Source organism: Caretta caretta, chromosome 22 (genome assembly GCF_965140235.1).
Source record: "Caretta caretta isolate rCarCar2 chromosome 22, rCarCar1.hap1, whole genome shotgun sequence".
Classification (NCBI taxonomy): Eukaryota; Metazoa; Chordata; order Testudines; family Cheloniidae; genus Caretta; species Caretta caretta.
In genome coordinates, this window is record NC_134227.1 from 8354944 (window position 1) to 8382043 (window position 27100).

The following is a 27100-nucleotide window of genomic DNA, read 5'->3' on the forward strand; positions in this document are numbered from 1 at the left end:
CTTTCTCAAAGCTCATAGAAAGGACTACAAAGGGGTGGCGAGGCCCATCCATGAGTGCATGTTTACAGTCACTATTTGAATGGATGTTTGCAAACATTTTCAGCCAGCTCTACACCACAAAATTGTATCTGAGATCATCTCTGAGGGCTTTGAATGAATACAGTGTTAAGGTCAAGGACTAGCAACTTTACTGAATGTGTCCAGCTGGGCTCAATGCTTGCAGCTGAAGTCACTGAATGTAACCATCCCGTTGCAGGTGTCAGCGTTACAGGTTGAACCAGGCCCTTCAGCATCAAAGCACAGTCCTCTACCACTCGAGCTAAAGCAGTAAAGCTCCATTTGTCAGTAGCAGTAGTAGGCTGTCATCCTCTGGTGGATCAGCCACAAGAGAAGGCCATGACACTCTTTGCCAGGAAAGAACACCCCTAATATCATATCCCAGCATGCATCAAAATTTGGTGTACAACTTCCCTGCTGGTTGTTCTAACATCCTGTCCAAGAATGCTGAGAGGGACCTGCCCCAGAGAACATTACACCCAGCTTGCCCCCATCTACAGCAGATCCCTACCTTGACTTGGATCAGTCAGATTTACTCCCAGACTTCTAGCCTTCCAAACTGTATTGCAAGCATATTGGAGAGGAGCGCTCCTCTTAACCCTAGTTTACCTTTGGCATCGCTAACATGCCCCTTGCTGGACAGTCACAGTGTCTGCAAATCTCACCACTTTGCTAGACACTGTTCCTTCTGGGTAACTTGCTGTGTCAAGGGCTCCAGATGGCTCCCAACACAGCCACCGGTGGCGCTCTATACCCTCCGTGCCTCCTGTGTAGAATCGGAGATGGCTACTTTAAGCTGCTGAAGCCAACTTAATGGGCAGGTAGCATCTGTGAGCCTTCCTCATATGCCCTACGCTCAATTTCCCAAGCCCTGCTTCCTTCTTTAGAGTGAGTCCCTAAATATGGCTGCTGGAGCCTTCACCCTCTCTTTTGCCACTTCTCTACCATTCTGCTTCCAGACAACTCTGCCTGCTGGTGGTCAGTGCAGAGATAACCTATTAGCCCAGTCACCTATCGCTCACCAGATCTGCTGTGCATGCAGCCCGCACTTCGCTATCCCCAATATCCAACGGGCACCCTTGCATTCTGCGTGCAGCAGTTTTACCAAATGAGGTTTCAAATATGAGCAAACTCTTAAGAGTTATTACAAACTCGTCTCCCTAAAGCCAGTCTTTGGAACATTGCACCAAGCCACCTTTGAATGGATCCTGCTAATACCACAGACACATCTCGCCATGTTCTACTGCATACACCGTGTCCTTCTTTGTACCTTCACTGAGAAGGCTTGTGCCCTCGCTTAGATGGACGGCGTCCATTAGAGCTTGTGAGTGGGTTGATATAAGCCACAATGCACAGGAAGGTCAACTGATTAGAAAGATGAGAGGGTAAGGGGTGAGCCATGGACATCCAGGGAGAATCAGAAGAGAGGTTTGGTCACCCACTTCTTTGAGCAACCTGAATGGGAAATCTTGTGCTAGGCAAAGCTCAAGCAGACGATGAAAACTCATCGTGAAGAGCAGACATCACAGAGCTTCTGCAATTACTTGTTCGTCTTAGAGAAACAAGCAACGCCAGGTGAGTGGAGAGATGGGAGCCTGGAGACACTGTCAATGCCTGCTAGTTCATCATCAAGGGAGCAGGGAGTGAGATCCAGAGGCAAGTGAGGGACTCTTAATGATAGGGTTTGGTCCTGGACAAGTGATGTGGCCAGCAGCGGATGGAGCATGACACAGGGAATGGGAAAAGCTGGCTCCTGGCAGAGATAACGCCAAGGGCTCTCCTGGGATGGAAGACACAGTCACTTACAATGGAAAGGCACAATGAGATGGTCAGGTGGCCAGGGATGGTAATGGGTGGGCCAGAGTAACAGTGAACAGAGCTGACAAAGAGCCCAGTGCTGCAATTTGCTGACTCATCAGCTCCAGTCCCCTGGGAAGCCTAATCCAGGCTTCATGGAGGGTGCTGTGGTTCAGGGAGATGAGAAATACAGCTAACAACAGTTTGTGACAAAGGCAATGCATCCTGCATCTGCCCCATTTCAGGTCCATTCCTGTCCCACCTAATGCTGACAGTGGCTAACTCCCTCCGACTAAGGTGGGGAAAGATGGCTGGAAGTTCATTGCCCCTCTTGAAATTCACTGGTTTGTCTGTGTGTTTCCCCATAATAATACTTAGCATTTATACAGAGCATCTAGTCTGTAAACTCCACAGCACTTTACAAAAGGGTCTAAGTATTAACAGATGGGGAAACCGAGGCACCAAGAGGTCACATGCAGAGCTGGGATTAGAATCCAGGGCTCCTGTTCACTGGTGCATGCCGTCTCTCAGAGCCTTTGAGAGATCTCTTCCTGCCCTCCCGCTGTCTGTCTCAGGAAAGGTAAAGCTAGAAGGAGGCTGCTGAATGCTAAGGTGTGAAAAACGCAGCTGGGGGCAAGTCACATATTCACCTTCAGCTCATGATTCCATACCTGCTTCCATACCAGCTCCTGATTTCATTTCCGTACCTGTTTGAAAATAAAGCAAGCGTCTACAGCCTTGCCAAGCCCAAGTGCACACGTCAGTATCTCTGAGCAGGCAGGCTCTTTGCTGCTGGAGGATGGAATGGTGCATGGACGTTCCCCTGAAATAGATATTCTCTACCACCCTAGTCTGAGGTTCCACTGCATGGGGACCGGGAGCTACCATCTGGGACTACACTGCAGATTGCTGGGATATGACTTCAGAGTAGTGTAGAGACCCCACCTCATGGATTCGGCACCGTTGTACAGCAGGGACAACCACTAGGATTCAGTTCTGCTTTCCTATAGGTTCAACCATTGGGAATCACTCCCCTGGGCAGGGATCTAACTCCACTGCCATGTCACCTGCTAGGCCCCTTCTCCATCTCCAGCAGAGTCAACAGTGCCCTTGCAGGACCCAACTAAAGAGTCCTGCATGGTTGCCCACACCCACTGGTGTCCAGCTCCACCCCATGCAGTGGCATGGGCTGGGACCCAGACCCATTGCCCTGCAGAGCTGCCCACTGGGACCCAGTTTGTTGGTTCTGTCCACTAGGAACTCACCTCATTGCCATGCACAGGCTCTGATTGGCAGACGATCGGAAAAAACACGGTCTGTTTGCATTGGAAGAAGTGCGAGGCCAATTTTGAGGGGTTCATTTAGCTCTGATTTAATCTGGATGGCAGCCTTGCCCATATAAATCAGAGCTTAATGAGAACAATCCACCTGCCTGCCTGGGCATTTAATAACATAGACTAGAACTGGAGTCCCTCCAGGAGCAAAACATTCTCTACAAAGGCAGAGCCCCCAGCGTGGAAGCCCCCACACTGCCCCAGAATTACTCAGAGAGCTGCTTAACCCTTTCTAGGAGCTGCCCTTCCCTTCCACTCTGACTGCCATGGGTTCCATCTGTCCAGCCCTCCCAAAACTTGCATCTCCGATGGGCACTCTGCTTGAAGCTTCGAACACCAAGCTGGCCCACTTGGGTCTGTGTCCTGCTTCGCAGAGCAACGAGATGCTGTCAGCTTGCATCGCATGGACTCAGTGAGAATTGCTGACCAGGTTTCATTAGCAGGCTCTGCCACTGCAACAGATTTGTGCTTTGGGCCCTCTTACGTGGACGGTCACTGGAGCATGTAGCCTCCTCCAGTCCTCAGCAACAGCACTGCAGTGTGTGGTGGAACAGGGGCTTCTGAGCAGCGCACACGTCAATTAACTCCCAATGGCCTTTACCCTTCCACTTCTGCTTCACTTGAGAGGGCTCAGCCCTGAGCCAACACCCCTTGACTTCAATGAGTGGCAAGGGCGTTTACAGACTACTCAGACCGAGTGAGCCACACAAAAAGCTAGTGACACCTCCCAGCCGTCACACTGTGCAGCTGGCATCGGCTCTGCAGAGCGTTTCCCATCTCCCAGAGACATAAAGCTTTGGGAGCTAGGGCCATCCAACAAGCCTTCCCAGTGTCTTCCTAAAAAACATCCCAGTTGCCCTTTGACATGTCTCCTGGATATCATAGCACCTCCCTGGTCTTCTGGAGCAGCCAGCTGCTAATTCGCAACGCCCAGGAGCCGCTGCTGGTTTCTAAGCACCGTGTCTGTGGCTCCCACCTTGTTCTTTCAGCCGGATGATCTCAGTGTCTGAGCCGAAGCTGTTCCAGGCAGTACAGTTGTAAATGGTCTGGAAATCAGCTCGGACGATGTTGCTGATGGTCAGTGTCGAGATGACGCCTTCCTCTGTGCTGACCGTCTCCACTGTATAGCGCCCTGAGGTCCCAGACTCCAGCACGTTCTCCTTCCAGGACCAGGCCTGCAAATCAACAAGAGGGGTTAGTTTTGTTCATTTAGGGCCTAATTCTTTTAGAAGAGCCTCAACTTGGCCTGGGGTGTGCACCCCTACATAACGGTGGGCACAGACTGTAGCCTGAGGATGTCTAATGTGCAAGGGGAGTCAGTTAGGGGGGGACTTTCAAAAGCATTTATGAGATTTAGGAGCATGAGTCCCACTGAAAGACACAGGAACCTGTGCTCCTAAGTCACTTAGGTGCTTTGGAAAATTCCACTCTGGACGTTGACGTGCCAGTGGCTAAACTGCAGCCACTAAATTTCAAATGCAGTTGTTTCTAGGTGCAAACTGAGGCACAAATTCAGAAGCCAATCAGCAAGATACCCAGATCGGGCACTTCTTGTCCAGTTCTAAGGGTAAGTGGTGTAGAGGATTACAACAGGCCCTGTGTTTGCTATACTGGGGAAACTGAACAGACAGCTTGGCTTGAGACTGGAATGATTAAAATGCTGTAAAAATGCATTCATGTTCAATGTGGGGGACATGGCAGGATTCTATTCTGCTCCATGCATCATCAACCCAGCTGCCAGCTCACTCCAGCCTTCAGACTCTTTCCTGGGCCGGGACAGAAGGATCCCTTGGGAGCTGGATTTTCTGATCCCAGGTGCAGTTTGTAGCACTGGCCCTGAATATTAGCAAATATTCCTGACTTGTAACCTGTGTCTCTCTGTCTGGGCTCAACGAGCGGGGACGAATATGGAGCCCCACAGCCTAGATCTTTACAATTGCTGCAGTGGCAGCTTCATGCTGGTGCTTTAGGAGCTGTGGAGGCATTCTGTGCTGGGGTGGGTGTGAATGCGATCAAAGACCTGGTCAAACTGTTCACTGCAAGTAAGTTAGCTACACTCGGTGCTTCGATGACCCCCAGAACTACAGCATCGGAGCATCCACAGCGCCCCTGTGCAGCAGGGCTGTATGATTATCCCCATTGTGTGGATGGGGAACTGAGCCCCAGAGAGACTAAAGGCTAGATTCACAAAGGGATTTAGATACCCTGCTGCCCAGTGGAACTCTCAGCTCTGAGTCAGATGGCCAGGCTCCCCATGCATTGTGAGGGGTGTGTGTGTCGGGGGGCAAGTTAGGTGTCTAAGAAAAGGATTCTCAGAAGCCAGCACGCTGAGCGGGGAGCTAACCAGGAGTGAAAATGCAGAGGAAAAGGGTGGGGCTTACGGTCCAGATTCACAATGACATTTAGGTGCCTAACTCCCTGGTCTGGGCCTTAGGTGCCTGAATGAGAGGCTGGAAGCAAGCACCTGTCTCCACTTGGCATTCTCAGCCATGAGCCCCATCCTGGAGCTGGGCAAAGTCCCTTTGTGACTCTAGCTGTCTCACCACTGCACCAGCCTCCCTTCTCTGGCTAGTTTACACTGTTTGGTCACAAATCGTATGTGATGCCATCCTGATTTCTGCCAACCAGTTTATGTGAGCAAATGCCAGCCGCTGGGGGGCTTCAGGAATGAGGTCTGGCAGCAGCGCTGGCCCGGTCTCCAGCCTATGAGCGCAGCAGCTGGACCACCTGATTGTCTGAGGAAGTCAGACAGCCTGCTCTTAAACCCAACAGCAACCACTGATCACTGGCTGCTCAGTGGACATGCCCGCATCTGCAACCTCTCCTGTGCTTGCCCTTTTCCTAGCCTTGCTCCAGCCCTGATCCTGCCTTGCTCCCAGCCTTGCTCCTCCTGGCCTGCCCAGTCCTGCTCCCCTGCTTGTTCCCGCCTCTGCTCTGATTCCTAGTCCCTACCTCCGGCTCTGACCCTTGGCTCTGATTCCTGGTCCCTGCCTCCGGCTCTGACCCTTGGCTCTGATTCCTGGTCTCTGCCTCCGGATGTTTAAGGTCAGGCTTGGTAAAGCCCTGGCTGGGATGATTTAGTTGGGATTGGTACTGCTATGGGCAGGGGATTGGACTAGATGGCCTCCAGAGGTCCCTTCCAACTCTGTTATTCTATGATTCTATATTCATGCATCAATTCCTTTGAGCACATGTGACCGGGGGTGTTTATGTGAAGCACAGCCTTCATCCCAACAACCACCCACGGCCACAAATGCCCTGCACAGAAAACTGCAAGGATGTGGTTGAACCGAACAGCCATTTGAGGTTCCAACTGTGCTGCTCGCCTTTGACCAGCTCTGGGGAACAGCCTGAAAGCATGCAGCTAGGTTGTTCCATGCTTGGGTGCAGGTGTGCGAGTTATTCCATGTTTGAAGGCGTGTACATGTGAGGGAGGCTGGGCTGTTCCGTGCCCAGATGCTGTGATTTAAAGGCTGGAGGAAGGTGTTTTCCTTTCACAACACTGGGTTTAGTATTAGAGAGACAAAGTGGGCTGTAGCCCACGAAAGCTTATGCTCTAATAAATTTGTTAGTCTCTAAGGTGCCACAAGTCCTCCTGTTCTTTTTAAGCTGGGGGAGGGAATCTCTTTTATTGGATCAGCTCCTGTTGGGGAGAGAGACAAGCTCTGGAGCTACACGGAGCTCTTCCTCAGGTCTTGAACCTGGGTACAGTATACTCAAAGAAGGAGCAGCCCAGTTTCCCAGTGTATGGGATGCAGGGCTCCGCCAGAACCTTTTTCCATAAGCAGCCAAGGGCTTTTTCATCCCCTGGTTACAGAACATGCTCCATTTCTGGCTTTGCAAAACCTTGTGAATTTCCCAGCCAGTCAAAAGTGCAGAACCACTGCCTGGGGCTCCAAAGCGCTTTGCTTATTACCAAGGTGATTAAATGCCACCAGGACTTCTCCTTTAATGAATTCACACAGGATTAGAGTGTGGCCCACAAACCGAACCTCATTATCTAGCACAGGGCTGGCCAGGAGCTATGACAGGAGGGGCAGCAGCCTCTCTCCCGCTGTACGAGCCCATTCAGTATGGGGATAGGGATGGGCCTACTCACGATTCTGTCTGGCGGAGGGGTGCTGCGGATGAAACACTTGATCTGTCCCTTTTCCCCATGCAGGGCGTGCTGCGTCTGAGTGCTCGAAATTATGGGAGGGCCTGAAAGAGAGAAGAAGGGGTGAAACCTGGCTGACTTCCCCCTACCTTCTTCCACATGCAGGGGGACTCCACAGCAGGAAATATTGTGTGACGCTAATGAAGAGCAACCAGCACAGTATCCCCCACAGGGAAGGTTTTTTTTTGGGGGGGGGAGGACGGCTATCAGAGATGCTATGTTACAGATGCACTCTTCTCCAGAGAGAGAGAGAGAGATCTCAGATCAAACCTTCAGGGCAGCAGAGATCTGCATCACGGACACAGTGCAGACCAAAGATCCTGTATGGGGACCAAAAGCTCTGCTTTCAGGCCAGACTGTTTCCTTTCAGTGGGGCTTGTAGGGATACACATCAGGGCTGTGCTGCTTCTGCTGAGCGGTGTGACACAAATCCTGGGGATCTGCACGGTGGATACAGCGCTCCCCAGCTCTCTCCAAGCCCACAGTGGCATCATTGACACAAACTGTAAGAGACCCTCACTTTCCCTCTCTAAGGCAGTTCCCGCACGGTGCTAAGCTGTCCTTCCCGTTCCGTTCCGAATTCTCTCCCATCTCAGGCGCCCTGTGGGCGGCCAGCAGAGAGAGCTCTTGCACAATGCAAGAGGCACCCTGTCTCTTGCTCGCCCTAGAGGCGAAAGCCCCACAGGCTGTTCGCAGCCCTCGTTATTTCTCGCTTTCGGTAATAAGGCCCTGTGATGGGGTCGTGCAGGGAGTGCAGTGGCAGCCTTGCTTGAGCAGCTATTCCCATTCCTCATCGCCTGCTTTCATTAGGGGACGATTTACACTAATTCCTCCCCGTTGGCTTGTGGGGCGGAGACTGAACGAGCCAGATGCAAAGAAAGCTGGCAAGGGCTGCGAGCGCCAATGGCCAGGGGTGTCTGTGTCCCGCAGACCGTACGATCCACCCCAGGCTCGGCGACTGCCCGCACGCGGCTCTCCATGCCTCCTTCGCGAGCCTGGGCGCATCAGTTCCAGTCACACAGAGCGAATGTGCCATGCAGGCAGCCTAGGAGCAGAACCCGTCCCCGGGACGTGCCTCCTGTGTCACTTGGGAACAGAGGGCCAGATTTACAAAGGGCCTTAGGTGCCTAAAAATGCAGCGAGGCGCCTAGTGGAGCTTTCAAAATGTCTAAACACGTTACGTGCCTAACTCCCACGGTTAGAATGGTCAACGGGAGTTAGGCTTGTACCCTGCTTAGGTGTCTTTGAAAATCCCATGAGGGATTATAGTGGCATCACTACGATGTAGTAGGTCTGCCGGCTTAACCCCAGAGCCTACAGCCAAGTTTTTTAACTGGGGAAGGAAAACCACCTGCCTTAAGCGCTGGTTGCTAGGTCATAAGGACATAAGAACAGCCATACTGGGTCAGACCAAAGATCCATCTAGCCCAGGATCCTGTCTTCCGATGGTGGCCAATGCCAGGTGCCCCAGAGGGAATGACCAGAACAGGGAATCATCAAGTGATCCGTCCCCTGTCACCCGTTCCCAGCTTCTCATCGACGGAACAATGCTTCTGCACCTGGGGCTAGGCTGGCATAGCTATGTGCCAGAGGGTGTGGATTTTTCACACCCCTGAGCACCTTCACTATGCCAACCTAAAGCTTTAAGTGTAGGCCTGTCCCTAGTCTAAGCCTTGGGAGACCAGGGTTCAAGTCACTGTACTGGTACAGACTTCCTGTGTGACCTGGGGCAAATCACTTTGCCTCTGTGCCTCAGTTCCCCATCTGTACAATGGGGAATAGCACTGCCCTGCCTCTCAGAAGTGTTGAGGATAAACACAGTAATTTTGTGGAGATCCTCATACTCATATACTACAGTAACAGGGGCCATGTAAGTACCATAGATGGCTGTTATCACTGCACTCAGTCACTATGATTTCCAGGGTTCTTAAAAGGGCTTATAAACTCATCAGGTTGGAAATAAAACTGACCCATTCTGACCCAGCCCTTAGCCACAAAGTGAGGTCCCAGATCCCCTGTTTCCACCGAGCCGCATGCTACCATCTGCAAGTAGTGGCTTCAATTTGATTTTAGCCACTTGGAGATAGATGGAAGATCTTGTAACTAAAGCACAGGTCTGGGTGTGGGGATCTGGGTTCTGATTCTGACTCTAAATCACTTCCCTTCCATGCCTCATTTGCCCATATGGAAAATGGGCATGGTAATACAATAAGAATTGTTGGCACTGTGTTTTGAGATCCTCCAGCAGAAAGGGTTACAGAAGCACAGAGTATTATTTAATGGCGCCACATGATTATTATACAAACAGAGCTGAGGTCATCTAGTCCATCCCCAGCCAGTGCAGAATTGCTCTCCAGAGCACATTTTTCTAGCACACATATATATAGTGTATTGTCTCTTGCGTGCGACAGAGCTTGTTGGATACAGCCAGGTTCTTCTCGGCCCATTTGTTCGATGGAGCTCAGAGTCAGCGGCAAAGGGAGCTCAAGGGGCAAACATCAGCACTGACATCTTTCACAGGAAGCGGGTTGTTTTTGTGCTTTTGATCAGAACGAGGGAGATTTCAACCTCGGGACTGCAAAACATTTTATTTAATTCTTTACATTAAAAATATACAGGGCTTGTGGGGCAAGCGAGCCATTCCGTGGGGACGCGGGGGGCCAGGCTGCTTACTCGGTGGCTTGTTTTTCATTTTCTGCCTGCTTCGGGGGTGGATCAGGGCCCCTTCATGTGTGCAGCCACCTCTGGAAGGGTGTGGGAGGTGGGGATGGAGCTGAGCTACAAAACGGTTGCAGGGCAGGTGGGCTCAGTATCATCCCGGTGGGGTGTGTCAGAGCGGCGTGCTCTCTGGCTCTCCAAGCACGGAATGGTTAGAACTTCACCCTCTCCTGCTCCACTGCTCCCCGTGTCTGTGCCATGTAAGAACTGCTGCTGTCTGGCAGGCCAAGAACATGGGAATCCAGCAGCGCTTGGTCTGCTGGGTGGCATGGAGAGGAGGGGAAGGTTAGGCTTCCTGCCACTCTCACAGCACTCCCGTGCCAGTGTGGGGGAAGCGAATGCAAATGAGGGAATGGCTACCAGCTATGCTCTGGAGCTGCCACTGCATAATTAACTTTCTGTGGTGCGGCTTAGAAAGAAAGGGGCTCACTCTTTGATGGTGCATGGTTTGCCTTTGGAGCATTTAACCTTCAAGGTGGGAGAGGTCAGGCCCCTAGGTCTTCCAGTGAGGACCTGGAAATGAACGGGGATTGAGGGAGAATGATTCCAGGGGAACAGAAAAAGTGCTGGCATCATAATTACTGTTTATTAGCCCCTTAATTAAAATAGATTTACATTTCTGTGAGCTGCTGCTGCGGCTGCTGGCAGACGGGGAAACAGCAACAAGCCAGGATCCAGGCACGGTCTGTGCATCAGGGTGAAGGCAATTAGCTCCTCTGACGGGGGCTGCAGTTGGCAGGATGCAGGTTGTCCCTGAATTAAACATTCTGCACGCTCGCGTCTTGCTCAGCTGAGCCGGAACGTGCTCTGAACGCCTATGGCATGGCGGGGCCTCTCTGCCAAGCACAGCAAGGCAAAATGGACTGGCAGAGGCAAGAGCGGTGAGTCATACTTTGCTCCTAATGACCTACCGGGCTGCTGAGCCTTGTTTTGAATTCACATCTGTGGATTACGTTGGAAGACTTCTCCTCCCCCCAACCCATAAACACACACGCACGCACACACACACACAACTTTTCATGCGTAGACACACACGAACACAAATATTCATGCACATTCACACTTTCTTCATGAATAAACACATATGCATGCATATATATATATATACACATATTCATACACACATTCACAGATAGATTTGTGCACACATACACACACACACAGGTGTAATGCATGCAGAAAACACACCTACACTCTCACTCAAACATATATATTTGCACATACACACACATACTTATTCTCCATCTGCCACTCTCACACACTCACCACACAGAAATCCTCACTCCCACAACATGCTTTTGAACAGAGCTAGTTGCAGTCTGTAAAGAAAAGTCGATATGTGCATTTGGATTTTCAGAAGATTGCGCTTTGGCTGACTTAGCACCATTTTAGGATTCCCTTTCCTCACACATTCTAATGAAGGAATGGTTGTTTAAAAGGAGACTTTTAAGCAAATACTGTAGAATATTTGCAACAAGCACATTTTGAATTTGCAAACATGAACACGTCTCGTATGGAAAAGTCCTGCAGAATTTAATAAAAAATTCTTAATAAATTCTATAGAACCTGTAAAACTGAAGAGTGAAATTTACCCCTCTATTGAATTCTCAACCAGAGAACAGGAATACATGATGTGACGACATTGTCCAGTCAAAACAGCTCACCTATTCAAGACTCAGGAGAAAATGCATGCAAACAAGCCCCAGCCTAAGAATTAGTCACAGAAATTATTTGATGAATAATTCTGAATACAGAATACACTGGAGAAAGTCAAGATTTGTTGATGGCTAATTCCCAAGCAGAGGTGAAAGTCACGGAATGACTCATAAGAGAAAATGGAAAACATTATTTTGCAACACTTTCCAGAGAAGTAATTTTCACTGACATCTTCTGCCCAGGTCTGGTTCCAAATTAGTCTCCCCGCTCTGCTCTTACTTAAGCAGTCCTTTGCATTCACCTATATACCTATGCCATTGCGCCTCCCTACACATTCACACCCACTCTCGCACATATGCTTTCACAGATACATACTGGCTCCTTAAAAGCAGGCAAAGGATAGTCTTTTCACAGCACTGGCCTGCGCCTCTGCCACAGGTTTAGGCCAAGATTTTCAAAAATAATGACTAGTCATTTGGGATACCTCCATTTTTGGATGTATGACTTGATTTTCAGGCAGTGACGAACATGCAGCCTCTGGGATTCAGGCCCCTGAAAGCTGTCTGGAGCTGGGCACCTGAACATCATTGGTCAATTTTGAAGAACCTTGACCTTAAATCTCTCTGTGCTTCAGTTTCCCTATCAGTAAAAGGGGGACAAAGATAATCCGGCTTAGGGGGCTGTGAGGATAAATTCCTCAATGTCTGTTAGGTGCTCACACCCTACAGTGCTGGGAGCCCTAGAAAGGCACGTTAATAAATAAGCTTGATGTGATTAGAATATAAGGAAGCATTCCTTCGCTTATTCAGAAACTATGAGTGTGAGGGACCCAATGATGAGAGGGGTTTGTCGCTCCTAACAGAACACAGCTTTATCCAAACAGAGTAGCCATCTCTAACGGAGGCTTTGGCTACAGTAGAAAGGGTTTGGCGGTACATCTCTTTGGAGTTTCTGTTGGGAACTCTATAATGTTGTTTTGCTTGTACAGATTATAGTGTTTCTCTAGCTTTTTGATACCTGGAACCAGCTTGCTGCCTTCCTAAACTGTCTCGGGGAGATCTCCGGGACCGGCGCTGGTCCACAGACCAATCATAGAGAAACCAGTCCCGTGAACAAAATATACCAGCAAAAGCACTTTCCCCCAAGTACAACAGCACCTAAGTCAGGGCTTTTGCCAACATAACTATGTTGGTTGGGTTGGGGAAAAAAAAATCACACCCCTGACCGACCGCACGTTTTCAGTTAGGGGTGGGTGAACTCCAATGGCTCAAGCAGCTTCATGAGCATTGAGAAATAGCCCTATTTGGGATCATTATTCAAACTGTGAGGCCTGGAAGCTGGGCAGGAAAATATCACCAGAGCAAGTCCCTCTCCTAAGGCTTCCCTTCCTGTCGAAGGTGAAACCAGGATGGATTGAACTCATTGTGATCATCTGTGTTGGTTTTATCAGAGAGTTCACCCAGCTCAGCCAACATTCACTTATGCTTCATGCCCCCATCTCTCTCTCCCCCTCTCCTTTCCCTTTCTGTGTGTGGGCAAACTGATACATGTTGGTTTTATTTTTTAACCCTCCCAGTTAAAAACTCTGTTATCCTGAGTGTGTTCTACTTTCTATATGCTACCTTTTGGCACCCTGAGGAGAATTAGGACCTGAGGGTGAAGCAGAAGTAGGACAGAGAACCCTGGATTCCCTACACAGGTCCGCACTCTGCTTGACTGCCTTCCTGTGCAACATTCATTTTTAAATTGGCCATGTATGAGTGTGCGTGTGTTTGTGTGAATTTAGTGCTGGAGAAGAAGGCTACTAGTTTGACCCCAATGAAAGGAGGGATGAGCCTACTGGACCTCTGGCAAAAGGTGTGCGGGTCCCCAGAAGGGCTTTCCTACAGGAATGACAATGGCTGCCCTCTCAGAAGAGGAGAGGGCCCCAAAAGAAACCAAGAGTCACCTGTGTGGGAGCAATGGAAAGAGCAGGGATGGGGCCACAAGTGTAATGGAAGACAGAAAACCCCAGACACCCACTTCTAGGTGCTGGACGGAGAGCCCTAAAGACTGAGGCTTTTTGGTTTGACTTATAACTGGTACAGCCTTGCTTCCGCACTCCCCTTCCCAGAGACCCATCTAGTGGGGAGCCCAGGAACCCAGTTCTTGACCCCTTTGCTGAGATTACCAACCTGTAGTCATCTAACTGATTGCCATATTTGGGCTCGGGAAGGAATTTCCCTCCGGGTCAGCTTGGCAGAAACCTGGGGTGGGGTGGGGTGGTGGTGTTCTCTTTTCTCTGCAGTATGGGGTATGGCTCACTTGCAGGTTTAAACTAGTGTAAACGGTGGATTCTCTGTAACTTGAAGTCGTTAAACCATTATTTGAGGACTTCAGTGACTCAGCCAGAGGTTACAGGCTTATCCAGCCAGCATCTTTCACCTGGGCTCCCATCCACGCATGTGCATTTATACAAAACAAATCCAAGTTTAAAAAGGCGGGAGGGGAAGGTCATTTCAGCCTCCGAAAGAAGAAGGGAGATATTTTCAGTGGGAGTGAAAAAATGTTTTAGGTGCTTTTCAAAATGTCTCCTGCCCTAGCTATGCAAACGGCTCCTGAGGCTCCCCTCCGCACACATCAAAGACAGAGCAAACGCAGCACCCCTGAAAATCAGGTCCTAGGCATCTCCGGTTTGGATCTGGACAATGGAGACACGCAACTCAGAGGCCACTTTTGCAAACATGGCTGTAAGTGACTTGCCCAGCATAGTGCGATGATTGGAACCGGAGAAAGAAGCTCAACTCCGAGGGACGTAGCTGGGTGTGACTTCCGAAATGCAAGGGCTAGGCTGCTTTGCACATTGTCACGCTGGCCTCCTGGCATGATTGCTTCCCTGCAGCTCCGCTTGCCTGCCTGCATCACTCGTTGCTCATGAAACACCCAAGGTCAGCCAGCAGAACCAAGAACAGAGCTCAGCTTTTCAGGCTGGGCTTTCGCTACAGGACTTAGCCTGCCCATACATGTCAGCAGTTAAATGCTAGTTCCAAGTTCTGGGAACACTGCAAGGCTGGGTGACATCAAAGAAAGAAAAAAAGCCTAAGTTGAGAAAAATGGCTTAAATGATAATAAAATAATAAATAATAATAATAAAAGGGTCATTTTCCCCATGGATAATGGATTTTAAATGGCACAAACGCCAGCAGCTTTGGGTCTGATTATTGCCTCAGGAGTTCGGAGTCAGAGGCTTAGCATCATGCTAACAGCATACGACTAAAGACCATTTCGTGAAATAATAGTGTAAAGTTGAAGCCTGTTTGCATCTGGGACTGGAGTTTGAGTCTCCAACAGGAGGTGACTGCTCATGAAGGCTGCCAATCTCCTGGCTTGGGATTCAGTGCTAAGTGTCAGACAGCCCACAGGCAGTAAAAGGCTTTAAACAGGGTTGCTATGGATATAAATGGCGGTGCTATCGGTTGCGGTTATTTTTAGCCTCGCAGTGCCAATTGATTTGTGCAGCCCCAGAGGGTCACACAAAAGAGAAGGCAGGTTGCTGACTCTGGAGCCTTTAAGGAATCAAAGGAAGGTCCGAACTTCCCCGGGGCACCCGAGTCAATATCCGCCTTTCCTTTGAGGTCTTTGCAGCACTAAAATCTCTTGGTGGGGGAGGTTTCATTTTAACTCCTTCCGTTCAGCAGAAGTTCTAGACGATGAGCAGATAGCGGGTCCCGTTCCAGTGGGTTGCGCTGGTCACTGGTATGCCCAGCAATAAGCATCGGCAATGCAAGGTTCATTTTGATGCAGTAAGGCAGGTAGATAGACCACACCGTAATTCCTTGACCGTGCCAGGACTTCCAGTTCTCCCTGCTTGTTTCCCAGGCTTCTTGCCTTTGTGTATAAGCACTTGAGATAACTCGCTGATCGTCCCTCTTTCTCAGCATGAGGCAGGAGCCCTCAGTCTCTCACAGCACACTGCCTCACCTTGAACTCAGGCCCTGGGATGAAAAGGCAGAGAGGTTACAAAGTGAGCTATCAAGTTATAATACAGCAGCCTCTTCCATTAACTAGCTCTCTGTTGTCGATCCATCCACACTAGGCTGATGGGGTTCCTTGGGTCTCTGACCCAGTGAGTCCAGGGTAATGAGAGGGAACCCTCATTGCAGGTGCTGTGGTCTGTCGTTCCCCACGCTGAGCTCAGGTAATACAGGCCCCCAGTTCTGCCGCACTGCAACAAATGGCAGATGTTCGCTCCAGGGGCTCAGCCAGCTTGGACTAGCTGATGAATCAATAGCTGCCCTGCTGCTCCACAAGGAGATTTTGTCTCCTGCTCCTACGCCATCAAGGTGGAAGGGAGCTCCAGATGCCTGCTCGTGCCACGGGGGCAGTCACAGAACCTTGTGTTAACGTTACTATCTGGCGCCCTCAATATAATGAAGAGAAGAAGGGATCTAGATAGACGGGGATGCCTGTCAAGGTCGCCAGCTGGTCGCCCCTGCTGCAGATTGGTTTGCACCGTGTCTCGCCTTCCAGCCGATCGCTCATTTATCCTTATTATTGCAATGGCCCGTTCCCTGATCAGACTGCCCCATCAGAAGGCAGCAGACACGCTCTATCAGAGGCTGGCAGCAGCCGAAGCACAAATTGTTGTCTGAGCTGTGAATTGTTTTTCAGAGAGAGAGGATTTATTGCATGTGCTTCCTCCCTGTGAGGAACGGGTTTGTGCTGAGCAGCTAGGACAATGCCCCCGTTCCTGGCCTTTAATACCCTCAGCCCCTGCCCTTCCAGGCACAGAATAGTATCATTATTTATTCCCTGTGGTCAAGGTAGTGCCTAGAAGCCTCAGTCATGGACCAGACCCCACTGCGCTAGGCGCTGTACGAACACGGAGCAAAAAGTCAGTCCCTGTCCCAAAGAGCACTTGTCCATCTGTAGCACCTCTCAGAGTCTGTCCTGACTAGGCTGAAAGGTGTGGTGAAGATGTCAGTTAGCCCGTTCCAGCTCTCTAGTGTAGACGAGGCAGTGTTGGTTTTACCATGTGTGAACTGGCTGAACTGGAGCTTGGAAGGGCTTCAGGGGCACTTTAGCACATGTTTAAAATGAAACACATGGTTAATTTCTCTCCTGAAGAGCGACAGTTTCCTGGTTCAGGGCCACCATGCTTATAAATAGACATTATGCTTCGTAACACTGCTGGTAGGTAGGCGGGCTTTCCATTTTACAGATGGGGAAACCGAGGTATGGACTGGTTCGGAGATGTACCCTAGGCTGCCCAATGAGCCCTGAATTTGGCCCCATGACTAGAGTCTTTCCATGTCACTGTACTGTCTTCCTAGCTTGTTTTTGATACAGAAGGGTCACAACCCACTGAGCACCTATTTCTTTAATGGTGGGCGCAGGCAAAGGCAACCCGAAAAGAGCTGGGGGAGGAAGAACTAGGAGAGTCTGTTGTGATGGTGGCACAGCCATTAAGGGTGGTCAGAAAGCTCAATAGGCGTTTGGCTGGGTCTGGTTGCTGCTGATTCCTGGCACCCTTTTTGTCTCTGCAGAATGCCGCTAATCTGCATAATCCTCCCTTCTGTTAGCAGAGGCTCTGAATCCTACCTGTCTTTGGTCTGAGACTCCAGCTTCTGGAGGATTCCACGCTGGCCTCCAAACTCAGTGAAATGCTGACCAGGCCATGGTCACAGGATAGTGACATGGAATGGGAGGGAGGGGAGGAAAGGCGAGCTGGAATGGCAAGGTGCAAAGCAGGGCTCCATCGCTGTTCCTCAAAGGTCTCATAGACAGGGCACCTGGACTGGGAGTCAGGAGACCTGACTTGGCCAGTGGATTGCTGGGTGATCTTTGACAAGTCACTTCCCCTGGCAAGTCACTTCCCCTCCCTGAGCCTATCCCCATCTGTAAAATGGAGAAAATGAACCTGACCTCCTTTGTAAAGAGCTTTGAGATCTATGTAAAATGTGCTAGATAAGAGTTAGGTGTTTATGAATAGTCGTATAGCTCCTAGAAGCCCCAACCCCACTGTGCGAGGTGCAGTCCAAACACACAACAAAGAGACAGGGCTAGATCCACAAAGGGATTCATGCATCTAGCTGCCACTTTGGGCACCTAAGTCCATAAGTCAGAGCCTCAAAACACCTCCTCAGCTGATGCCTAAACTTCCATCCGTAACGTTCCCTGAATGTCTGCTGGTGCACAAAGCTGCCAAGCTCATGCTTAGGCCCCCGCAAGATTCCCTAGAATTCAGGCTGCACTGTCATTCACAGAACCCCTGCTCAGCGGTGAGAGCACTCAGCCCTGCCCAGTGATGAGAGCACTCAGCCAGATTCAGCCTCAACCCTCTGCTTTGCTGGATTTGGAGCAGGGACTTGTACTCCTGTCTCCCCAGCGAGTGCCCGGACTGCGCTCTCTGCCCCAGTGCATACAAAGGGGACAGCTTCAACGTGGTAGCTGCTAGCCTGGGGGTTAGGGTGCTGCATTAGGGGATTTGGGTTCACGTGCTTGTTTTGAATCAGGCAGAGAAGGGATTTGACCACACGCCACTCATGTAGCAGGTGAATGCACTAACCACTAGCCACCTCTTCCTTGGCTTGTTGTGAGACAGGGCTGGCCGGGGGTATGTGCCTCTCTCCAGGAGAGGGTTCGCAGCTCAGAACCCCAAGCAAAGGGAGGTACCTCCCACCAGCTCGGACTTAGGTGATTTCACTACGTTTGAATGGCAGGGCTTAGGCCCCATCCCTTTCATGGCATTTCTGTTCCAATAGCCCAGGCAGCTCCTGGCTCAGCATGCTGCCTTCAGTGAATCCCTTTCTCAGGTGCCTAACTCTGCCCTGGCATTATCTAGGGAGCCTGGGTAACTAACTTGCGGCTGTGGATTCTGCTGGGCAGCAGGGCACCTAAATGTTAGGCATTGCAGTGCTGAGCCGAAGTCCCTATTGTGGATCTAGCCCACAGTCTCTGCCCCAAGGAGTTTACAATCTAAGGATAAGACAACAGGTAGGAAGGCAGGAGAGCCCAAGGTAACGAGAGGATTGTATTATAATCCCGATTTGGATCCAATTAAAAATATGAGATGCCAATTTTCTGTCTAAAATAACAGTGGGCCAGATTTTCCGAAGAGCTCAGAAGAGTGAGAGATTATATGAACGCAGCGAGATAGAGATAGAAGGGATGTATGGCAATTGATAGATAGATAGGCAGGCTCAAGCTGCCAAATTCAGATGTGGACACAGATTTCAAATAGCCCAACACTCGTGGGTTCTTGGGTCTGGGATTTTGATTTGGGACATAATCTGTTTAGTTTCTTTCGTGGCTCTTACTGTGGCATCTGGGTACCTTGTACGGAGAGGGGCCACTTGCAGACATCAGAGCCAGATTCAGGTCAGGAACACCTGTAAAGTTCAGGGGCATTCTGATCAGAAGTTTTGCTTCAGGACCATCTTTCCCTGAGATACAACCGCATTTGCTCCAACCCCTCAGACAAACACCTACAGGATCTCTATCAAGCATTCTTACAACTACAATACCTACCTGCTGAAGTGAAGAAACAAATTGACAGAGCCAGAAGAGTACCCAGAAGTTACCTCCTACAGGACAGGCCCAACAAAGAAAATAACAGAACGCCACTAGCCATCACCTTCAGCCCCCAACTAAAACCTCTCCAACGCATCATCAAGGATCTACAACCTATCCTGAAGGACGACCCATCACTCTCACAGATCTTGGGAGACAGGCCAGTCCTTGCCTACAGACAGCCTCCCAATCTGAAGCAAATACTCACCAGCAACCACACACCACAACCACTAACCCAGGAACCTATCCTTGCAACAAAGCCCGTTGCCAACTGTGTCCACATATCTATTCAGGGGACACCATCATAGGGCCTAATCACATCAGCCACACTATCAGAGGCTCGTTCACCTGCACATCTACCAATGTGATATATGCCATCATGTGCCAGCAATGCCCCTCTGCCATGTACATTGGTCAAACTGGACAGTCTCTACGTAAAAGAATAAATGGACACAAATCAGGCGTCAAGAATTAGAACATTCAAAAACCAGCCGGAGAACCCTTCAATCTCTCTGGTCACTCGATTACAGACCTAAAAGTGGCAATTCTTCAACAAAAAACTTCAAAAACAGACTCCAACGATAGACTGCTGAATTGGAATTAATTTGCAAACTGGATACAATTAACTTAGGCTTGAATGAAGACTGGGAGTGGACGGGTCATTACACAAAGTAAAACTATTTCCCCTTGTTTATTTCCCCTCCTACTGTTCTTGTAAAGTGCTGGAAATGGCCCACCTTGATTATCACTACAAAAGGTCCGTCCGTCCGTCCGTCCGTCCCCCCGGCCCCGCTCTCCTGGTGGTAATAGCTCACCTTTCCTGATCACTCTTGTTACAGTCTGTATGGTAATACCCATTGTTTCATGTTCTCTGTGTATATAAAATCTCCCCACTATATTTTCCACTGAATGCATCCGATGAAGTGAGCTGTAGCTCACGAAAGCTTATGCTCTAATAAATTTGTTAGTCTCTAAGGTACCACAAGTCCTCCTTTTCTTTCCCTGTGACACACATCTGCCTCCAGTGGCATCTTCTCCTTATTCTGTCAAACCCAGTTACTCTCAAAGACCAGCTGTCAAAAATATAAAGGGAAGGGTAACCACCTTTCTGTTTTCAGAACTATAAAATCCCTCCTGGCCAGAGGCAAAACCCTTTCACCTGTAAAGGGTTAAGAAGCTAAGATAACCTCGCTGGCACCTGACCAAAATGACCAATGAGGAGACAAGATACTTTCAAAGCTGGCGGGGGAACAAAGGGTCGGTCGGTCTCTCTGTCTGTCTGTGTGATGCTTTTGCCGGGAACAGAACAGGAATGGAGTATTAGAACTTATTAGTAAGTAACCTAGCTAGAAATGCGTTAGATTTCCTTTTGTTTAATGGCTGGTAGAATAGCTGTGCTCAATGGAACGTATATTCCTGTTTTTGTGTCTTTTTGTAACTTAAGGTTTTGCCGAGAGGGATTCTCTATGTTTTGAATCTGATTACCCTGTAAGGTATATACCAGCCTGATTTTACAGAGGTGATTCTTTTACTTTTTCTTTAATTTACATTCTTCTTTTAAGAACCTGATTGCATTTTCATTGCTCTTAAGATCCAAGGGTTTGGGTCTGTGTTCACCTATGCAAATTGGTGAGGATTTTTATCAAGCCTTCCCCAGGAAAGGGGGTGTAGGGCTTGCGGGGATATTTTGGGGGGCAGACGTCTCCAAGTGGGCTCTTTCCCTGTTCTTTGTTTAACACGCTTGGTGGTGGCAGCATAGGGTTCAAGGACAAGGCAAAGTTTGTACCTTGAAGAAGTTTTTAACCTAAGCTGGTAACAATAAGCTTAGGGGGTCTTTCATGCAGATCCCCACATCTGTACCCTAGAGTTCAGAGTGGGGAAGGAACCTTGACACCAGCTCACAAAGAGGTAAAACACAGCAGATTTGCTGCTACGTACACCCCTAATTTTGTGTGCATATGCTAAGAAGCGCATAGGGAATCGAGTCCCAGCAGGTCTGCAAAGTCAAGAAGCTGAGGTGGGATAATTCCTGAGTGGCACCAACTTTATTTGCTCCCCTGACAGCACTGTAATGTAAAAATCAAAGCTTGTTTCAGCTCCAGAGGACATGGGGGAAGCATTTCCCATCCCGCTCCCCACACACATGGCTTTGGTACATTACTCACTTGATCTGAATTCTGGGGGTGTATGTGACTGGTGGCAGGAGGCGAGCAGGTTCTTTGCCATTTTTTAATTTGCTGCTTTGTGTCCTTCAAGCGATTTTAATTGTAATTAAAATCCAGCCGCCAAATGGAATGGAGCGTGCGAGAGCCTGTGGGCAGGGTGGAAGTCAAGGGAGTGGTTGGCTTTCCACGGCCCTGCAGTCTTGCCCTGCAGTTTTCTTCTTAGCATTATCTGCATTGCAAATTAAACTCTGCTGCTGCGTGTGCTGCTTCCCCTCTAGCTCTCTTTTCTTCATGACAGTGAATTGGGCCTGAAGCCTGTTGTTTTGCCAGACAGGTGACAGACTATGCAAATTTCACACTCTCTTTACATAGTTCCCAGTTAACCCAGCACTGATCCTCCATGCAGCATAGTTCAGTGGACGGGGCATGAAGCTGGGAGTCAGGAGACCCAGCTTGTCATGGATATGTGGGGTGACCTTGGTCAAGTCACGGCCTCTCCATGTGCCTCAGTTTCTCCATCTATGAAATGCTGCTGAGACTTACCTTTCCTTTGTAAAGCACTTTGAGACACATGAGTTACAAAGGGCTGTATAAGAGCTAGGGATTATTACGTTCTCTTCGGGACTGTCGTCAGTTACATCAAGGGCTAGATTCACAAGGGGTGCCGTGGGTGCCTAACTACCACTTTAGGCACCACTGGCATTCACAAAACTCCTGCTCAGCTGACTCCTAACCCTGGAGGCACCCATGGTGCTGCAGTTTCCAATGGTAAAGTCCCGGAGGTGCCTCGGTTTGAGCAGAGCCACCAAAGTCCTGGCACCGTCCAACAGCTCAGTCCCTATGGCATGCCTAAGCCCTGGAGGAATTTACGAAGTAGGCGTTCCCCTGTCTATTTCACTTTCGGGGCCTGATTTGGTAGTTACCTGAGTCCCCCCTGCAACTCTAGCTATCCCCCAAATACTTCGGGGTGAGGAAAAGTGAAGAAGAGCCAGAGAATGGTCTAGACAGGGATCCAGGTTCGATTCCCTGCTCTGCAGGCCATGACTCAGCCACTTTTTCCTACTGGACCATGGGCAAGCCATTTCAGCCCAGAAGCCTCACTGATTACTATGGCGCCTAAATACCTTTGAGGATCTGAGCCTCAGTGTTTAAGTTTCCCACTTACAATACAGATTACAACAGAGATTACACTGTCCTACCTCCTAGGATAACAGTTATCCTCACAGTGAGGATAAATACATTAAAGATTGCGAGGTGCTCAGATATCTTGGTGATGGGGACCAGATAAGTAACGTAGATAGAAAAAAAAATAACCTCCCACAGCTAATAGATACATATACCTCTTTTAGCTAAAAGTATATTTTGCAATTCGGAAGAGACTTTTACCCAAGGATCTCCAGTTATTTTACAGAGGCTAAATTAATTCAATCTCACCCCATTATCATCATCAGTATTATTGCCAATGGGATAGGTGCCTTTCACTCCCAGGCCACTGGCTGAAACCCATTCCTAGATGGTAGCGACAGAAAGCTGTTGCCATCTGATAGCAGTTTGGTGGCCTATGGGAAATGCATTTAAAGGATCCAGCTTAGATGCTAGTGTCCACACTGTAAGAACGTTGCTGGAAGGCTCAGAAAGGCCATGGAATCTGAGTTCTTCCACTCCTCGAGTGAGGGCAGGTTGAGGTGCCTTGACAGTATAATGGGGTGGGGGAATCCTGTGTTCCTTCAGTTTGAAGGATAAATACAGACTGGGATTCTCAAAAAAGCCTAAGTGGGTTAGATGTCCAAATACCATTTGATTTCAGGTCTCCACATCTCAAGTCAGCACCTTTCACCAGCACTGAATTCCCAGGATAGCTGTTGTGCGTTTTGAAAGTTCAGTGATTGGCTAAGCATCATTGGCTGATCCCAACTTCTCTGGGCTTGAAACAGAACTAGGTTTCTCGTGTGATATTCTCTACCCTCCTGCACGGGTTTGTGCCAGGAACACCCACCCCCTAAACAACTAAATTAGCCGTTACCGCTCTAGAACGAGATCTTGGAGTTACCATGGATAGTTCTCTGAAAACTTCAGCTCAATGCACAGCAGCGGTCAAAAAGGCGAGCAGAATGTTTAGGAACTATTACGAAAGGAATAGGAAATAAGACAGAAAATATCACTATGCCACTATATAAATCCATGGTGCACCCACACCTTGAATACTGTGTCCAGTTCCAGTCGCTCCATCTCAAAAAGGAGAGAGTGGAACTGGAGACCATTCAGAGAAGGGTAACAAAGCTGATGAAGAGTATGGAACGACTTCCGCATGAGGAGAGACTGAAAAGATTAGGGTGATTCAGGCTAGAAAAGAGATGATGAAGGCGAAATATGAGAACGGTCTATAAAATCATGACTGGTGTGGAAACAGTGAATAGGGAAGTGTTATCTACCCTGCCCCACAAAACCAAACGCAAGGGTCATGCGATGAAATTAATAGGCAGCAAACAAGAGGAAGCATTTTTTTCACATAACACACAATTAACTGGTGGAACTCATTGCCATGGGATGGTGCGATGGCCAAAGTAGAACTCGGTTCAAAAAAGAACTAGATACGTTCATAGAGGATAGGCCCATCAATGACTATTCGCCAAGATGGTCAGGGATACAACCCCTCGCTCAGGTGATCCTAAATCTCTGAATGCCAGAAGAGGAAGACAGGGGTGGATCACTCCAACTGGCTTGTTCTGTAAACTCCCCCTGAAGCTCTGGTACTGGCCACTAGTGGAGAAAGAATACTGGGCTAGATGGAGCATTGGTCTGACCCAGTATGGCCGTTTTTATGTGCTTAAACAGGCTGCATTTCCAAACTAGGTAGCATGAGGGGGTGAAGATTCACAGAAAAAAAGTGAATCATATTGTTTCAATCTTCAGGAAAAATATAGTTTGCCCTCGGGGCAAACTTCCAGCCTGGACGTTTATCTTACGTACACTGGGTCAGCCCATCCCTAGACAAGAACTCAACAATGTTTCCACAATGCCATGAATCGATTTGTCCCTCTGAGGTACAACCAACACAGTGTCCATAGAAAGTGGAGCAATTGTAATACGTCTGGTTAGGAACCTTGCAGGTGTATCTGAGGGTGGCATTTGCCCTCAGAATGACTGTCCAATTGGACAGACCAAACCTGCTCACCCATGAGCTATTAATTTAACAGGGACAAAACAGCGAGGCTATCATCACTTTCCGACAGAATAATGATAAAGAGATGACAGGTACCATTGACAGTCAGAGACACCTCCCGTTCGCCGGCGCCCACCCGCGGAACCACTGCTCGGCAGACGTATTTCCCCGCATCCTCCTGGCGGACACCTTTTAATGTTAAAGTGTTCTCGTTGCTCAGGACCTGAAAGAGAGGAAAGGCATATTTTAAAGAAGGGCAATGCAAATTTGTCCAGAAACGTTAATGTGTTCTGAAAAACCAGAGAAACATTTACAGTTCAGTGCTCAGGGTTTCAGCCCCAATGCTACAGGTATGCTATAAATGTAATCCTGTTCATTAGAGCTGGGTGGGAAATGGCTTTCCCATCCTATGTATATTTTTGAGAGTTCAAAATTTGTTCTTATCCCAAATCAGGACAAAAAGTTGAAGTCTCAAAACTTTTCATGAACCAAAGAACTGAATTTTTCTTCAGATCAAGTCAATCAAAATGTTTTGTTTAGATCATTTCAAAATATTTTCTTTCGATTAACACCTCCCCCCCCACCTTTTTTCAGTCTAATTAGCTTAAATTTTGAAATAAAAAGTCATTTCCAGACTTGAATTTTTTCTTTAGAAAATGTCAAAACAAAATGTTTTGACAATTTTGAAACTCTTTGTCCAAAAATGTTTTGTCAGGAGATTCATTGAAATTGACCCTGTTTCACAAACAGCTTTGGTTTCAAAGTGCTGGCATTTTTCAATGAACAAATGTTTTGTTGAAACATTTGGGATCAGCACTAATGCTAATATAATGTAACTCTCTGTCCCACTCTCGTGACTGGGCCATATCCAGCATATATACATATACAGACTCTGTTACTGCCTCCCAGCAAAGAGACTAGTCATTGGTTCATTCAAAGAATAATTCTAAAAAGAACGTTATTTTTTAAAAGTTTTCAAGCCCAAAGGCTTGGGTCCTGCACAGAAAAGATAACTAGAACCAGTTGCCAGAAAAAGAGAAAAATAATACAATTTCTTAATGGTGTGGGAAATGTCTTCCCATTTTTCAAAATTAGATTTTTTTTTTGAAGTTTGAAATTTCAAAATTTGAAACTTTCCATTAGCTCTAGGGTTGGTGAAGACATGGGGGGATGGGGGGAATGATATGCACATATTCTGTTTAATCTGTTCCCCATTTTATCCTAAAATTTAATCATTCAAAACCGTCACCGTTTCGAAATCTGAAACAGGTCCACTAATTTTCAGAATGACTAAATCTAGGAAAATTTGCAAAGAGCTAATCACCCAATAATTAGTGTGAGACTCAGAAAGTCTTGCAACCCACCTATATTATGTGATCCCTACAAAACACAAATTGACAAAGAAATCAGGTCTGCAATGTCAAATAGAAAGATGCCACACGTGAACTTTGGGGAGCATTAGAGCGGAGTGCACTCCTGAATGGCAGGCCCTTGGCTGTGAACAGCCAACCTCCCATCCCTTTGAGAGTAAAGTCAGCCCTGTTGCCTTGAAGCAGTTGGCCTTACAGGTATTTTGCCACAATACCATTCAAAGCTTGATATAAATGTAACCCATGATAACAGTGTGTGGCTCCTTGTCCCCCTCTACTGGCTGGGCCATGGATAGCAGACCACTAGTTGCATCCGATGAAGTGAGCTGGAGCTCACGAAAGCTCATGCTCAAATAAATTGGTTAGTCTCTAAGGTGCCACAAGTCCTCCTTTTCTTTTAGTCTGCCACTGTCTCTCAACTCAGACACTAATGTTTCAGCTCATGCTTTTAGATCTTGCACTCCTGCGTTCCACTCCACAAATGACCGGCGCGTGAGTGTCATCACATAAGGATGACTTCACGAGTCTGGCAGAGGCTTGTTGTTCATCCATTGCTATCCTAGTGCTTTGTCATTGGCTGACCAACAAGCACAGGTGACAGCTGGCAGGTACAGCCTCAGTGAGCTCCAACAAACCAAGGGCCAGGCCTTCTAACAGTAGGCTCACTGACTGCAACATAGTGCCAACGAGAGCCACCAGACATAAGAGATGGCTTAGCTGTGTCAAAGGCATGCCAGCCGGAGGACTTCATGCAACCAGCGTGTGCTTGGCCTGTGGCAAGGCACGTGCACAAAGCATGCAGCGCCACACCCCTGTGCCTGCCCAGACTCGGAGCTGGTAGGAGCAGCACGTATGAGCACACTAGGCATTAGCTGTTCAGATAATCTGCACTCTCAGCACTCGATTAGAAACGTTTGCTGCTTGAGGTGGAAATGTTAGTGCATGAACTGCACTCTCGGGAAGTGGAGGTCCCACATGTGTGGAGAGGGGTCTAGACCCCTGATGATGTGAGCGCAAACAAGTAGATGTAATTATGTTTTATATTCTCTGTACGATCTGTACAATGCAAAGTGAGGCCAGTGTGCCGAGGAGAGAGCAGACCCCAGCGTGCATTGTGCATGCTTTGCTGGCCA

The 27100-nt window shown here is 48.6% G+C and overlaps 1 protein-coding gene across 3 annotated transcripts in view; it reads right to left on the reverse strand.

Moving 5' to 3' along the window:
* KIRREL3 (kirre like nephrin family adhesion molecule 3) overlaps positions 1-27100 on the reverse strand; it is a 751157-nt gene that overhangs the window by 49277 nt on the left and 674780 nt on the right. For 2 of the 3 annotated variants that reach the window (XM_048827391.2, XM_048827394.2), the window contains 4 exons: positions 24694-24820; positions 7288-7388; positions 4165-4363; positions 2526-2561 (listed from right to left, as the gene is read on the reverse strand). In XM_048827391.2, the coding sequence (XP_048683348.1) occupies positions 2526-2561; positions 4165-4363; positions 7288-7388; positions 24694-24820 (463 nt within the window). The remainder of the gene's footprint in view (positions 1-2525; positions 2562-4164; positions 4364-7287; positions 7389-24693; positions 24821-27100) is intronic. The other variant, XM_048827392.2, reaches the window with a different exon arrangement.